The sequence below is a fragment of the Raphanus sativus genome, unplaced genomic scaffold, assembly GCF_000801105.2.
Source record: "Raphanus sativus cultivar WK10039 unplaced genomic scaffold, ASM80110v3 Scaffold2594, whole genome shotgun sequence".
Lineage (NCBI taxonomy): Eukaryota > Viridiplantae > Streptophyta > Magnoliopsida > Brassicales > Brassicaceae > Raphanus > Raphanus sativus.
In genome coordinates, this window is record NW_026617902.1 from 1 (window position 1) to 11,525 (window position 11,525).

The 11,525-nt window shown below is 38.4% G+C and overlaps 3 protein-coding genes across 3 annotated transcripts; all 3 read right to left on the reverse strand.

Moving 5' to 3' along the window:
* Window positions 1-892: 892 nt before the first annotated feature.
* LOC108822513 (F-box protein PP2-B15) lies at window positions 893-2,411 on the reverse strand. The gene is made up of 3 exons (XM_018595616.2): window positions 1,720-2,411; window positions 1,526-1,644; window positions 893-1,437 (listed from the first exon to the last, which is right to left on the reverse strand). The coding sequence occupies exons 1-3, from the start codon at window positions 1,969-1,971 to the stop codon at window positions 930-932; spliced, it is 879 nt and encodes a 292-aa protein (XP_018451118.1). The 5' UTR covers window positions 1,972-2,411; the 3' UTR covers window positions 893-929.
* Window positions 2,412-2,548: 137 nt separating this feature from the next.
* Window positions 2,549-5,130, reverse strand: LOC108822511 (probable protein phosphatase 2C 5). Its single transcript, XM_057000414.1, has 9 exons — window positions 4,896-5,130; window positions 4,442-4,691; window positions 4,175-4,346; window positions 3,871-4,088; window positions 3,661-3,768; window positions 3,435-3,560; window positions 3,120-3,346; window positions 2,766-3,028; window positions 2,549-2,664 (listed from the first exon to the last, which is right to left on the reverse strand). The coding sequence occupies exons 2-8, from the start codon at window positions 4,658-4,660 to the stop codon at window positions 2,803-2,805; spliced, it is 1,296 nt and encodes a 431-aa protein (XP_056856394.1). The 5' UTR covers window positions 4,661-4,691; window positions 4,896-5,130; the 3' UTR covers window positions 2,549-2,664; window positions 2,766-2,802.
* A 413-nt stretch (window positions 5,131-5,543) lies between these two features.
* LOC108819488 (kinesin-like protein KIN-14H) lies at window positions 5,544-11,311 on the reverse strand. Its single transcript, XM_057000413.1, has 17 exons — window positions 10,936-11,311; window positions 10,414-10,619; window positions 10,003-10,146; window positions 9,273-9,518; window positions 9,112-9,183; window positions 8,958-9,026; window positions 8,715-8,879; window positions 8,521-8,602; window positions 8,331-8,426; window positions 8,028-8,204; window positions 7,847-7,953; window positions 7,591-7,769; window positions 7,089-7,504; window positions 6,836-6,999; window positions 6,573-6,755; window positions 6,037-6,482; window positions 5,544-5,961 (listed from the first exon to the last, which is right to left on the reverse strand). Exons 1-17 carry the CDS (start codon window positions 11,057-11,059, stop codon window positions 5,823-5,825), a joined length of 3,015 nt encoding a protein of 1,004 aa, XP_056856393.1. The 5' UTR covers window positions 11,060-11,311; the 3' UTR covers window positions 5,544-5,822.
* Between the last annotated feature and the right edge of the window lie 214 nt (window positions 11,312-11,525).

An 11,525-nucleotide genomic window follows, 5' to 3' on the forward strand; every position in this document is an offset into this window, starting at 1 on the left:
TATGCAATGTAATAATATATACTATAATTTATTATGCTAATATGAACTATTTTATAATAGTTGTTAATGTGCATGATTGTGATTATGTATTAGAAAGTGTATGTTTAAATCAAAATTGTTTTCAGTCTTAAAGTTATACATCTTAAACAAATTTAATGGATTCATAATAATATATAGTTTGTTATTGTAAGTGATTATACCTTATGCAAGTTATTCTTTTTTCTAAAAATCATACAATAGCTACTTACTCTAAAGATGACAGCTAATTAGGAACATAATGTGCCTACTAATTGGTTACTAGGTGGTGTTGTATAATAGTACAGCCATCCATGTGCTTGCCCAATATCATGAACAATAATTTTTTTTATTTACCATAACACTTCGCCAGCATGAGATTTGGTGACACCAGAAGTTCGATAAGGATGTAAGGATGTCCTCATCCTCAGACAATGCGAGAAAATGACGACATTTGCTCACATCATGAACTCATTGGTTAAATATACACAACCCCACACGTTTCTCCCTGATCTTCCCACCTTTCAATATTAACTTCCACTTATTTATCAACTTTTGCAAATAGCTTTCATAAATCAGAAATATTTGTGTGATCGTACATCTTGTGTCTCATTCACTTATTGGTTGGTCAAACAAAGCTTTTTACTGAATATATGATATTAGTTTTGTTATTTTTGACTGAGGATGCTAAAGGTTATATGTTCAAATAATTATCCTATAAAAAACATGTTTAAATAATTTGCCATGCAGACCAAACATGTCAACGAAATGAACATTTTTGTTACAATATTTCTTTTATTTTTCTGTCAGATGACAAGTCATATATTCAAATAAGACTCGATTCAAATTATTCAATAATAACGAATGATTCAATCAGTTGTACCAACAGAAACGTTCCCTCTTCGTACGATTTATCAGCTTAACCCAAAATATTCGGCACTAACTTTTGAGGGTTTAGGCCTAACCTCAATCCCATCAATTACAATCCCACCCTTCAACTGATAGCCTATAACTTCGGTCAGACTCATAACAACCTCCTTGTCATCATCACCACCACCTTCTCGTCCCGTCTCGAACTCTCCGATCTCTATCTCCATCCACCCGTCGTCTCTAACCCTCGGCTCCCTCCGTCGAGATCCAAAAGCCTCGTCCTTCTTGGCCACTCTATGTCCGTAGAAAAGCCTTTCCATCTGTTGTTTCTTGTTACTCAAGCGACTTAGATAACTCGACTTTATTTGCTTTTTACCGTTTCCCACTTTCACCCAAGTCTCGGCCGGAACTAGTTCGAGTCCGTACGCTCGTTCCGTAACTTTCATGATCAGATAAGCTTCGTAACTCGTGTTCGGAGATAAAGCTCCCGTCTGTATCTTTCCCTTGATTTCTAGCCAGTTCGTCACCATAAGCTGCACCGCTTCTGAAAATCTATTACGAATTTTTAAAATATATCAATACGACGTACTCGTTATACACCAAATTATATATAAACTTATTTATTAACATATAAATGGACCTTGAATCTGCTCGACGGCTCCAAAACCAGTAATGTCGTTGATCGCTCCAAGTTATGGAAAGATCTCTTGCCGACAGAACATACGTTATCTTTCCAGAAAGCCTATCGATCTTGAATATCTGAGATTGAAACATAATCAGACAAAAAAAACAAGTAATATTTGTTGTAGTGAAAGGGGGATGATGGAGGGGAACCTTTCTGCCATTATCGATGAGAATTGATTCACAGAGACGTCGATAGAGCTCCTTTTTAGAGGAGAATTTCCGCCGACGAGTCGTCGATGTGGAGATGAGGTGGCTGTAACCGGAGGGTAGAAACTTCTCCCAGACAAAGTCAGAGTCTGCGGCTACGCTGAAAACTGAGGAGACAGCCGCCGAGGAGAACGTATCGGCAGGAGTTGTGAAGGAGAGGATGTTCGCCACGCATGCTTCTGGTAACATATTCATCCTTTCTCCAAAGTTTGAAAGATAGTAAATTGATGAGATCCTATGGCTCTCTGTTTATGAAGTGTATATATATGGGAGTTGTGTGTCTTGTGGACAGTGACCTACCTATCGATGGTGGAATTCATGATACAGCAATGCTTGGTGTCTTTTAGTAGTGTCCATTTGGAGACTCAAGGGCCCATTTCCTCTTTTGGGTCTAGTTTATGTCCAATGATACAATATCTTTCTAAGTTCTTTATTTCCGACAAATATCACCTGGGTTTTGTTCTCTGAAAAGATAGCTTGTGTTCTGTATTTGAGGTTTTTGGTTTATATCAAATTATTATGTACTTTTTTTTTCAAGTTGTTTGGCCCTGACAAATACCACTACTTGAAGTTTTAATGGAAACAATTGGTTGGGTTGATAGTACAATTTTACTACATTGAAAAAGATAGACCTAAAGAAAAAGCTTTTCAATGAATGGTTGCCAAATAAGCAAATATGAATTATAATACTTGCAACTTGGAAAAGCCTTGTTAATAATATTAGCAACTCCAAAAAAAAAACACATCTATCAAGGTAATTGGTCAGCATAGAGGCAAAGAACATAAACCATGCATATTTTAAACAATGGATATAAGAATTGGTTGGGTCTATTCTCTACATAACATTTTGCATCAACTTCTACTATTAAATGCTACTCCAATCAATGCCTGGGATAAGAACACAAAACCAAAGACTCTCACAACACACATGATGATGAAGGTAAGATTTTAAAACAAATAAAAAACGAGACACATGCACAATTTCTTACCAGATATTATGGGTTTCTTTCAAAGAAAAAGTGGGTTTCAAGTAGTAGTCACTGAACCTTTGCTTGGTCTTTTTCCTTCCATGGCGTCTTTCTTTTTCTTGCATATTGTGCATAGAAAGGGACCTTCCCATCGCTTAGATGTTGAGGAGATGATAGCAGCCGCCTCGTTGCTTGATACAACTTCACTTGGAGATTGGTCTATTTGGCATACAGCGCACTTTAACAGCCCAGTTTCCGTATTGGAGGGAACATCCTTTCCCAATCTGTATTTCCAAAACACCAACAAAGACTGATAGTGTCAGTATCTGAAACTCTTAGTTGCTATTTACAAAACATGCTGGCTACAGGATTTACCTGTCTGCAAGCATAGCAGAACCTTCTTCAAACAATTCTTCAACTCCAACAGAAGAAAGCTTGTTCCCGTTCTTGTTGGTGTCAGTATCCTTTTTCTTAGACAGAAATGCGGTGAATGTGTTCTGTTTCTTCTTAGGTGTTGGAGCCAAGGTAAGATGATCAGATGGAACTATGTCAACAACTACACAAGTAGTATCATCCTTCAACCCTTTTGTTCGCAATGCTTCCTGGGAAACAAAACATATGATTCAGAGTTTAATAGGAGTCAAGACCGTAGGATGTACAAAACTTAGTCAATTGAGTTGACGAACAAACCTTAACAACAAGTTTAGCAGCAAGCTCGGCAGATAAACCACGACAAGCTTTGGCAGCCATGTCAGAGGACAGTATATCCCATATACCATCTGAAGCTATAATGAGTCTCCCTCCAGCATTTGAAAGCTGAATGTACAGATGACCAAAAAAAAACATTTTGTTCAGTGTTGTCTTCTAATATAAAGCATTGATGAAAAATGCACCAAGGGGGAAGAAGGGGACTTACTTTCACTTGCTTAACATGTGGTATTGGGACAATATATTCTCCCACATCTGTATCACCAATGGACCTCGAAAGACACAAACCACCAGGCCAGCATCGAAGTGGACCGACCTATTGCGTGATCAGAACGAAAGAACATGAATATCACGGCAAATCCAACATTAAAAACCAACCAAAGGTAGCTGAAATCTACTGGACATAATGAGCATATACCTCATTGCCACCAAAAACATTGAGCCTTCCGACCTCACCCCCACTGGCAGTTACACGCTCCCTCTCTTCAACGTTCTCTTCCAGCCTGTGATCGACAGTCAGAAGAGAAACCACACCACCTTGGGTGTCTAAAATGCAGCGTGAGTCGCCAACGGAACCGACAGTGATAGTCCAACCATCAATTATAACAAATGTCACCGTCGTTCCAGAAGTTTCCCCTGTAAGAAACAACAAATGATAGCAGTTAGAAGATGCTCGTACGAAAGCAAATGCGTTTTAAGAAAGACAATGAGCTTGGACACACCTTTCTGCTGGAACTCAATGTCGGTTTTGACAAAGCCAGCAACGAGAGCCCTAGGAAGAGCCTGAAGCCACTCATCTCTAGTTGCACCCTGAGGGATAGCACTCACCACATTGTCCAGAAGATGTTCCTTAGTATAAATAGCAGCCGAGTTACCATTATGACCATCAAATATCTACAAGACAAAAACACCAAAACAAAAGGTATTATAAAAGCTTTCAACTTTAAGAACGTGAATGATTATATATATCACAAGAAAAAAAACTTTACCCCGAAAACAGAGAAGGCGGAGGAAGGATCACCAGGAACTCTCTCGCAATCGGTTTGGATCAGAAAAAAGTCTTCACCTTTCTTAGCGAGAGCAGCTTGGCCGTGGATGAGTAAAGGCTTCTCAAGCTTCTCGCTCCTCAGCTCCCTACCAATGAGGGTCGCAAGAGGAACTAGAGATTGTTTCGTCGTCGTCCTCGATGCTGCTTTTGACGGGCTCATCTTATTGGAGCCTTTAATCCTTCAGCATTGACTGCAAACAAAAACAAAAAGACAAATTATTTAAATTAAGAACAAAATTAAAAGCAGCCAAAGAGATAGATGAAAAAAAACCTAATCTACTGGAATTCTAAAAAAAGCTCCAACATTTGATATATTTAAAGTAGAATCGAACGAAGAAACAAGGAGAATCAGTAAACGGACACTATAACTTTGAGGCAGAAACGATGAAACTCACCAGAGAGAAAGAAGAAATGTCAGTAGTCAAAGATACAGAGTAGATCTAAGCTCATAAATAAATAAATAAATAATAATAATAATGCTGAGTTTCCTCGCTGATTCTTCGGGAGTAGTCGGTCAGCAAATCGAAATGGGGGAGATTATCAAGCCTGTAAACGCGTGAACAACGGAAGAAGAGAGACGAAGTTTGCTGCAGATCTTTTTTTTTTTTGGTGATTGATATTTCTTTCTTTCTCAGATTGGGCAAAAGAAAAAAGCGACGCGGGTGTTCGAGACAGCTAATTTCATCCTTTGAATGACGAAACTACCCCTAAAAGCGACGACAAACCCAATCCACACTTTCTTTTTTTCTTTCGGGTTTTGACTATTTTTACTTGGAGCAGTTTTACATCACCATCCATTTTAGAGTCAAACTTCCACTCCCCCCCTCCAAGAATAATAATTCACTTCTTATATCAAAGTAGCCAAACAGATAGTACTAAACACTTTTTGTTAAACTGCTACACTTTTTTTTACAAATCTTTAGTTTCTTTGATCAAAATACATTTACGAATCCATATGCAACTGGTGCATTTAGTAAAAAAATAATGCATATCAGTGTTTTTTTTTTAACAAACAGAACGGGAAGTAACAAATGTCTTGAGAAGTAGTATACAATATATATTTGTCAATCAATCACAATTTACAATCAAACAAAACCCCATAGAATGAACACAAGTTTTCTTCCTCTACAAAATGCCACCCAAAACAAACAAAAAAACAAACCCAAGTATACTATAACCCTATGGTTCTTCACACGTATTCTACTCTTCGTATATGGCATTGTATACATATATGACCACCACATATGAATGGGCTCGCTAAAACCAAAACAAAAAAGGCCCAAAATGTTTGTAACGCCTTTGGTCTCTCTTATCATTGTTACTTACTTAGGATTCTGTCTCTTCTTCACAACTAAAGTGTTACTACTACTCTGCCTTGACGAGGAAGTTTGTCCTGGTGAACTATTTGCCCCAAGCGATAGTCTCCTCGTAGGCGCCGGTATAAGCGAAGGTATCATACTCCTGAGATCATCATCAACATTTTAGCAAAAAAAAACATTCCAAAAATCATTTATAAAATAATAGAAAAAAACTCACTTGGTTTTTGTTAGACTCTTCTTTATTAGCTTAGTTGATGAACCGGACGAGCCATTAGAGGAAGCAGCTGCTCTAGGCAAGTTCACTTGAACATTCAACTGCCACATCATGTTGTTAGAGGACTCCGATCCATCGCTCGTCGCCGTCTCATCAGACTCGTTCACTTCTTCTTCGTATGGTATCTTCCTCACCTCAAACCCTTTATCTACTACATTGCTTTGCTTGCTCTCTACGCTTCGTGATAATGACGGTTCACGTTTCAAGCTAGACACTCTCTTATCGAGCTGTCTTTGTGATCTCGTGATCTCGTCTTCGTGTTTATCAACCCATTCTCTAATCTCCACTTCCTCCTGGTCTTTCCCATCTGTAGAGGGGCTTTTCCATGACGGTGGTGAAGAACCAACTAGTCCTTGTAAGTCAACGCTCGATGCAGAGTCGCTTTGACCCTGCAAGCAATGTCACTGTACATCATGAGTTTCATTGTGTGTGTGGTTGGTTGGTTGCTGTGTGAGAGAGTTTTGGTTGTTCCCTTTTACCTCAATGCTGTTGGCATCATCAACCAGTACTGATGATGGCTTGTGTTTTGTCTGAAACTGTCTTGTGTTTGCTGATTTAGAGACACCAAGCGACTTTCTTCTCAGGAGTTTATCAGGTGTAATGACTCTTGTTTGATCTGACTCGCTTTCCTTTCTCGCCAGTGCAAGTTTCAAACTAGCAATCTAAAAAGAAAAATAACAACATTTAGTGTTTTGGACAATGTATGTAAATAATGTGACAATATTGTGTTGTAGAAAATGACCTGTTCTTTGAGTTCTTTAACCTCAGAAGTGTCTTTATTAACACGAGCAGCACCAAGCTCAACCGTAGCCACTCTCTCTGCAAACTTCAAGGTGCTGAGTGTTTCTCCCAGAGTATCTACTTCAGGGCTAATGTGTATAAACATGAGCGTTTTCGCTTGTCCTCCTGCACAAAACACATGTTATATACTTCAAAATGGAGTTTGGTTACAAAAAAAATAATGAAATTGCATAAATGTTTATAATGATTTTTACCTAACGAGTCCTGAAGCAGTTGGGTGAGTTTGCTATTACGATAAGGGATGTGGTTGTTTTTCTGAGAGAGAGACGCAATCACGTCTCCGAGAGCTGAGAGAGACTTGTTGATGTGCTGCGCCTCTTTTAATCTGTCACCAGTCACCTCAGACTTGTCCACCCTCTCGCTTCCAGCGAGATCAACCAAATGCATGGAGCCCCTCAGCGTGGCTCCTGACGTCAGATCTCTTCCTTGAACATGCACCGTCAGACAGCTGTGAGAGCGGCTGCTACGGTCGTTCATGGCCGTGGCGCTGACCGCACGGTTCTTCTGGCCGAGATTCATCAGGTAAATGACGTCTGAAGTGGTGGAGACTGGGACCAACGTGGCGTCTGGGACGTTGATTCCATCTTGTGAACTGTTTCGGATCTCTAACGTGTTCCACAAGTCAAGGAAAGTAAAAAGAAAAACAGAATGAATCATGCAACGAAGCATTAGAAGAAGTCTTTAAGAAAAGGATATCTGTTGGTTTGGCCATTAGTAGCAAGGAGATCTCTGACTTGCTCGTTGTAGATTTCAAGCATCTGGACTGAGATTTTATACGAAAACGTTTCTTTTCTAACACTTGAGAGGTGAAAGAGATCACTCAGTGCTCTGTAGTTTACTCCTAAGCTCTCTTCAGTCAGTTCATTAGGTCCCATCTGATAAGAAAATTAATTACAAATGATGAGTGAAAGTTATTACAAGTTAGTTGGATGGATACTTGAGAGAAACTTACCATGGTGAAAGTTTTTCCTGATCCTGTTTGACCATAAGCAAATATGCAAACGTTGTAACCATCAAGAACAGACCTTATCAGAGGTTGTGTGTCTGCAAACACCGCCTCTACAAATTTCAAAGTTATTAAAACGTTAGTATTCTTGATGAATCCAATAAGTGTTCACAAAATGCATCATTACCTTGAGATGCTGCAGGTCCAAACACTTTGTTGAAGGTGAATGACTTGTGACCTTCTTTGCCATACTTTGAAGGTGTAGCAATTGATATAGTTGACTCCTCTATGTGATCCACTGTGGTCAAGGCACTTGTTTGTCCAGGCAAGAACGGTCTCACTCGACAATAAACCCGTATGCTCCCTGTTACAATACTCATTAGACTTTACACAAGCTTCGCTCTTTGAAACCTTCTAGTCATTTAAGCAAATCTCATCTCGAGACAAGCTGCTTGAGGTAGTTTGTAGCATTATGTAGTACTGTGTTTACCTTTAAGGTCCTGGACTTGATTGTAAAGTTTACGGTTCTCTTCAAGAACTCTTTGATATCCTGTAGCTGCATACGCAAGTCCACGCAAATGCTCACCTAACACCAAGTAAAAAACGAAATAGCAGTTAGTTTTTTTGCAATAAAGATTGTAAAAAAGTACTATAGTATCTTATAGGGTTGTTGTTTTCACCTAAACTTGCAAACTCTTGCTGGTATTTCATCTGCAAGTGACTAAGACCTGCTTTTACAGCCTTTATATCGTGTTTCAGTTCCTGAGATAATGTAAAACACATACATGTATCTTAGTAATCATATAATACAAAGTCTTGATAGAAAGAAACAGGAAGACACATGCATCTGTAAGTGTTCAATGGAGTGTTATACCTCAGTATGAGTTTGCTGTCTATCGAGAATCAGTTGTTGCTTCTCGGCCTTGTCTTTTGAAATTACATAGAGGTCACGATCTTGGACTTTAGTTTCTTCGGTGTTATTAGCTTGTGAAGTTTTCATGTTGTTGGTTACCGTCTTTGTCACATCTTCTTCTTTGTACTGAAAAACATGTAATGTATAAACCAGTGGGACATATAATACACTTGATACAACTTAAATAACTAACAAATTACTTACCATTTCACTCTGTGTAGCCAATCTACGTTCATATTCTACCATGACACTTTTCAGCATATCTTCCACGATCTAGAAGTAAAACAAGATCAGCATTTCATTAGAAGATTTGTCATATGCTAAGTAAAAGAACTGTTGGAATGTTACTAATGCTTACACTGGGAACTTCTTCTTTACTCTTATCAGAAAAAACCGCACGGACAATGGCATCTATTGAATTGGCAGTTCCCTACAAATTAAAAAAAAATGTAGGTTGAGATTAGTTTAACTTCAAAACAGTATATGACTGTATAGTATGAATTGGGATAGGTCACCAACTCCATTTTCGGTATTAGAATCAAACAGAGGTTGTTCACTGGATCGAGTGCTAGAAGGGCTACTTGTTGTGACTGCTGCATCAACAGGTGCTTCCGAGTCTTTGCGTTTGTATTGTTTTGCGATCCCAAACGTGGTTGGTTTCGAAGTCACAATGTATCTCCATGTACCGCTTCCACCGCTCTGTTTCCACTCGCGGTATGACTTGATAGCCAAGACACACTCCACTATTCTTGCGGATTTGCCTCCCTGGGATCACATCAAACACAAAAATACTTTTTGTGTCAAGTGTAAATAAACTTTTAACGTCCAGCTGTAATTAATTACTAAAATGCTAAATTTCTAATCATTAAAAAAATTAACGCTACTCAGCCAAGCTACGAAAAAAATACAGTTTTTAACATAGCTTATTATTTCTCTTTCCAACACTAGTGGTGGTCTCACCACGACCCCACCACGACTATGCCATCGATGTGTCTGCAATTTATGGTACCAAATGATGGAAATCTAGCTCGTTTCAAGCACGAGACCGACCGTTTTAGCTTTGTCTAGATAGCCCCTCCGGCAAGGTAGGTCAATCTGTCTTGATGACTATTGGTTTACCTAACTCTATACTAGATAGACATCAAGCCTACTTTTCTTGCAAATTTCACTACTAGGCCTCATCTGTAACACTAGTTACTATAATCATTCGTGATAGGGTTCTATGAAGCTTGTGATTTGTTCTGATTACCTTCTCAAAATCGGAGACTTCAAATGTGGGAATACCCATTTCCTCCACAACCACAAGAAAATTTCGAAGGTTCTCAAAGTACTGAAATGCAGATAGAGCTGCACCTTCTTGGTTAACAAGAGGATCATTTGGAGCTTCAACGACCTGTGTAAGTTTCATAGCCACAGAATCAAAGACTGAGATCATGAGGATAGATAGTCCTAATCACAAAAAAAAACATCGGCTATTAAAATATTAATTTCTGAAACACCTAAGAATATAACACAAAATGGTACTAATCATGCTTTGCACTACTTTACACAAGCAGGCCTAGAGGTCTACCAAAAGTCTTTACAATAAAAATATTCTCTAAATAAAAAAAAAGCATATAGTAAAATTGAAGAAAAAACATATGCAAATAGTAAGACATACTTTTGGGACAGCACCAGGTTTAACCTTGTTGAGGACATTGCAGAGCAAAATGCCACTTCTCAATGCGATTCTGAAGTCATCCTCTGAAGGATCTGCAGGCAAATCTCTTCCTCCAACTACACCAAGCGTGTGTCTTATCCATCTTGCTGCTTCATTCCTTTTCAAGTCTGAAGGATCTGCTGGCAAATCTCTTCCTCCAACTACACCTAATTGAGTAATTAAATTGAATATAAAAAGTCGAAGAAAATAAAGGGTTCTGATAGACTGATCATCTTGGATACGAAAGTCATATGTTTCATGATGATCTAGGTCAAACAAGAAATGTAAAGACTCTTCATATTCGACCACGTAAGAAGCTCATGATAGTCTCATACTTTTCTTATGGCTCGAGAATGACAGAAGTAAACAAGATCATACGCAAACAAACATAAACAAGAATCGTCCCAGGTTAGATGATCGATTACAAACCCTAATTTCAGAAAATCGAATGAAGCAAACAGAAAGAAGGAACAGGGGACGTACAAGTTTCATCCGGATTTTTGGAACTGGAATCAACATCAACGCTAACTCGAATGTTTCGTTCTTTGATAAAACCCTCCAGGATCGATGCCAAACAGAGTCGTGAATCTTGTTGCTCCGTCGCCATTAAGAAACAATCAATGCTTTTAGCTTGATCAACACGATACCTCTTCTAACTTTCCAAATTCAACTCCTGAGTTCCGACTTAGAGAATCTCACGAATCAAAATCTTGAATTCTTTGGGACTTTTCTTTTCTAAAACCGAACCAAAGAAAAATCAAAGCTGTGTAGATACAATGAAGGATATTCACTTATGTGTAGAATATGAGGAAAGTGAGAATATTCGAGGAAAAAAAAAGTAACCTATCTCTCTCTCTCTTTTTTTTTCTTCTTGTAAGATCAAAAACAAAAGAAGAAGAGCTACGCATGAACCAAGAGGCTCCGAGTCTCCTGGGTTTCTATAGATGGACAATTTCAATATAAAATTAAAAATCCTTGTATTTTAAATTTTTAATACGTACGGACATATATAGGTGTGGTGAAAAGATATTTAGACCAAAGAATTTATATTCCGTATATTTAATTTCAACCAT

Coding starts and splice junctions, on each gene's coding strand:
- LOC108822513 (XM_018595616.2), bottom strand. CDS start 1,971: ATGAATATGTTACCAGAAGCATGCGTGGCGAACATCCTCTCCTTCACA. Junction 1,645..1,719: donor TCATCGATAATGGCAGAAAG/GTTCCCCTCCAT, acceptor TTTCAATCTCAG/ATATTCAAGATCGATAGGCT. Junction 1,438..1,525: donor AGCCGTCGAGCAGATTCAAG/GTCCATTTATAT, acceptor AATTCGTAATAG/ATTTTCAGAAGCGGTGCAGC.
- LOC108819488 (XM_057000413.1), bottom strand. CDS start 11,059: ATGGCGACGGAGCAACAAGATTCACGACTCTGTTTGGCATCGATCCTG. Junction 9,184..9,272: donor ATTCTAATACCGAAAATGGA/GTTGGTGACCTA, acceptor TTTAATTTGTAG/GGAACTGCCAATTCAATAGA. Junction 7,505..7,590: donor ACTAATGGCCAAACCAACAG/ATATCCTTTTCT, acceptor CTTGTGGAACAC/GTTAGAGATCCGAAACAGTT.
- LOC108822511 (XM_057000414.1), bottom strand. CDS start 4,660: ATGAGCCCGTCAAAAGCAGCATCGAGGACGACGACGAAACAATCTCTA. Junction 4,347..4,441: donor CCGCCTTCTCTGTTTTCGGG/GTAAAGTTTTTT, acceptor TTTGTCTTGTAG/ATATTTGATGGTCATAATGG. Junction 3,561..3,660: donor CACATGTTAAGCAAGTGAAA/GTAAGTCCCCTT, acceptor CTGTACATTCAG/CTTTCAAATGCTGGAGGGAG.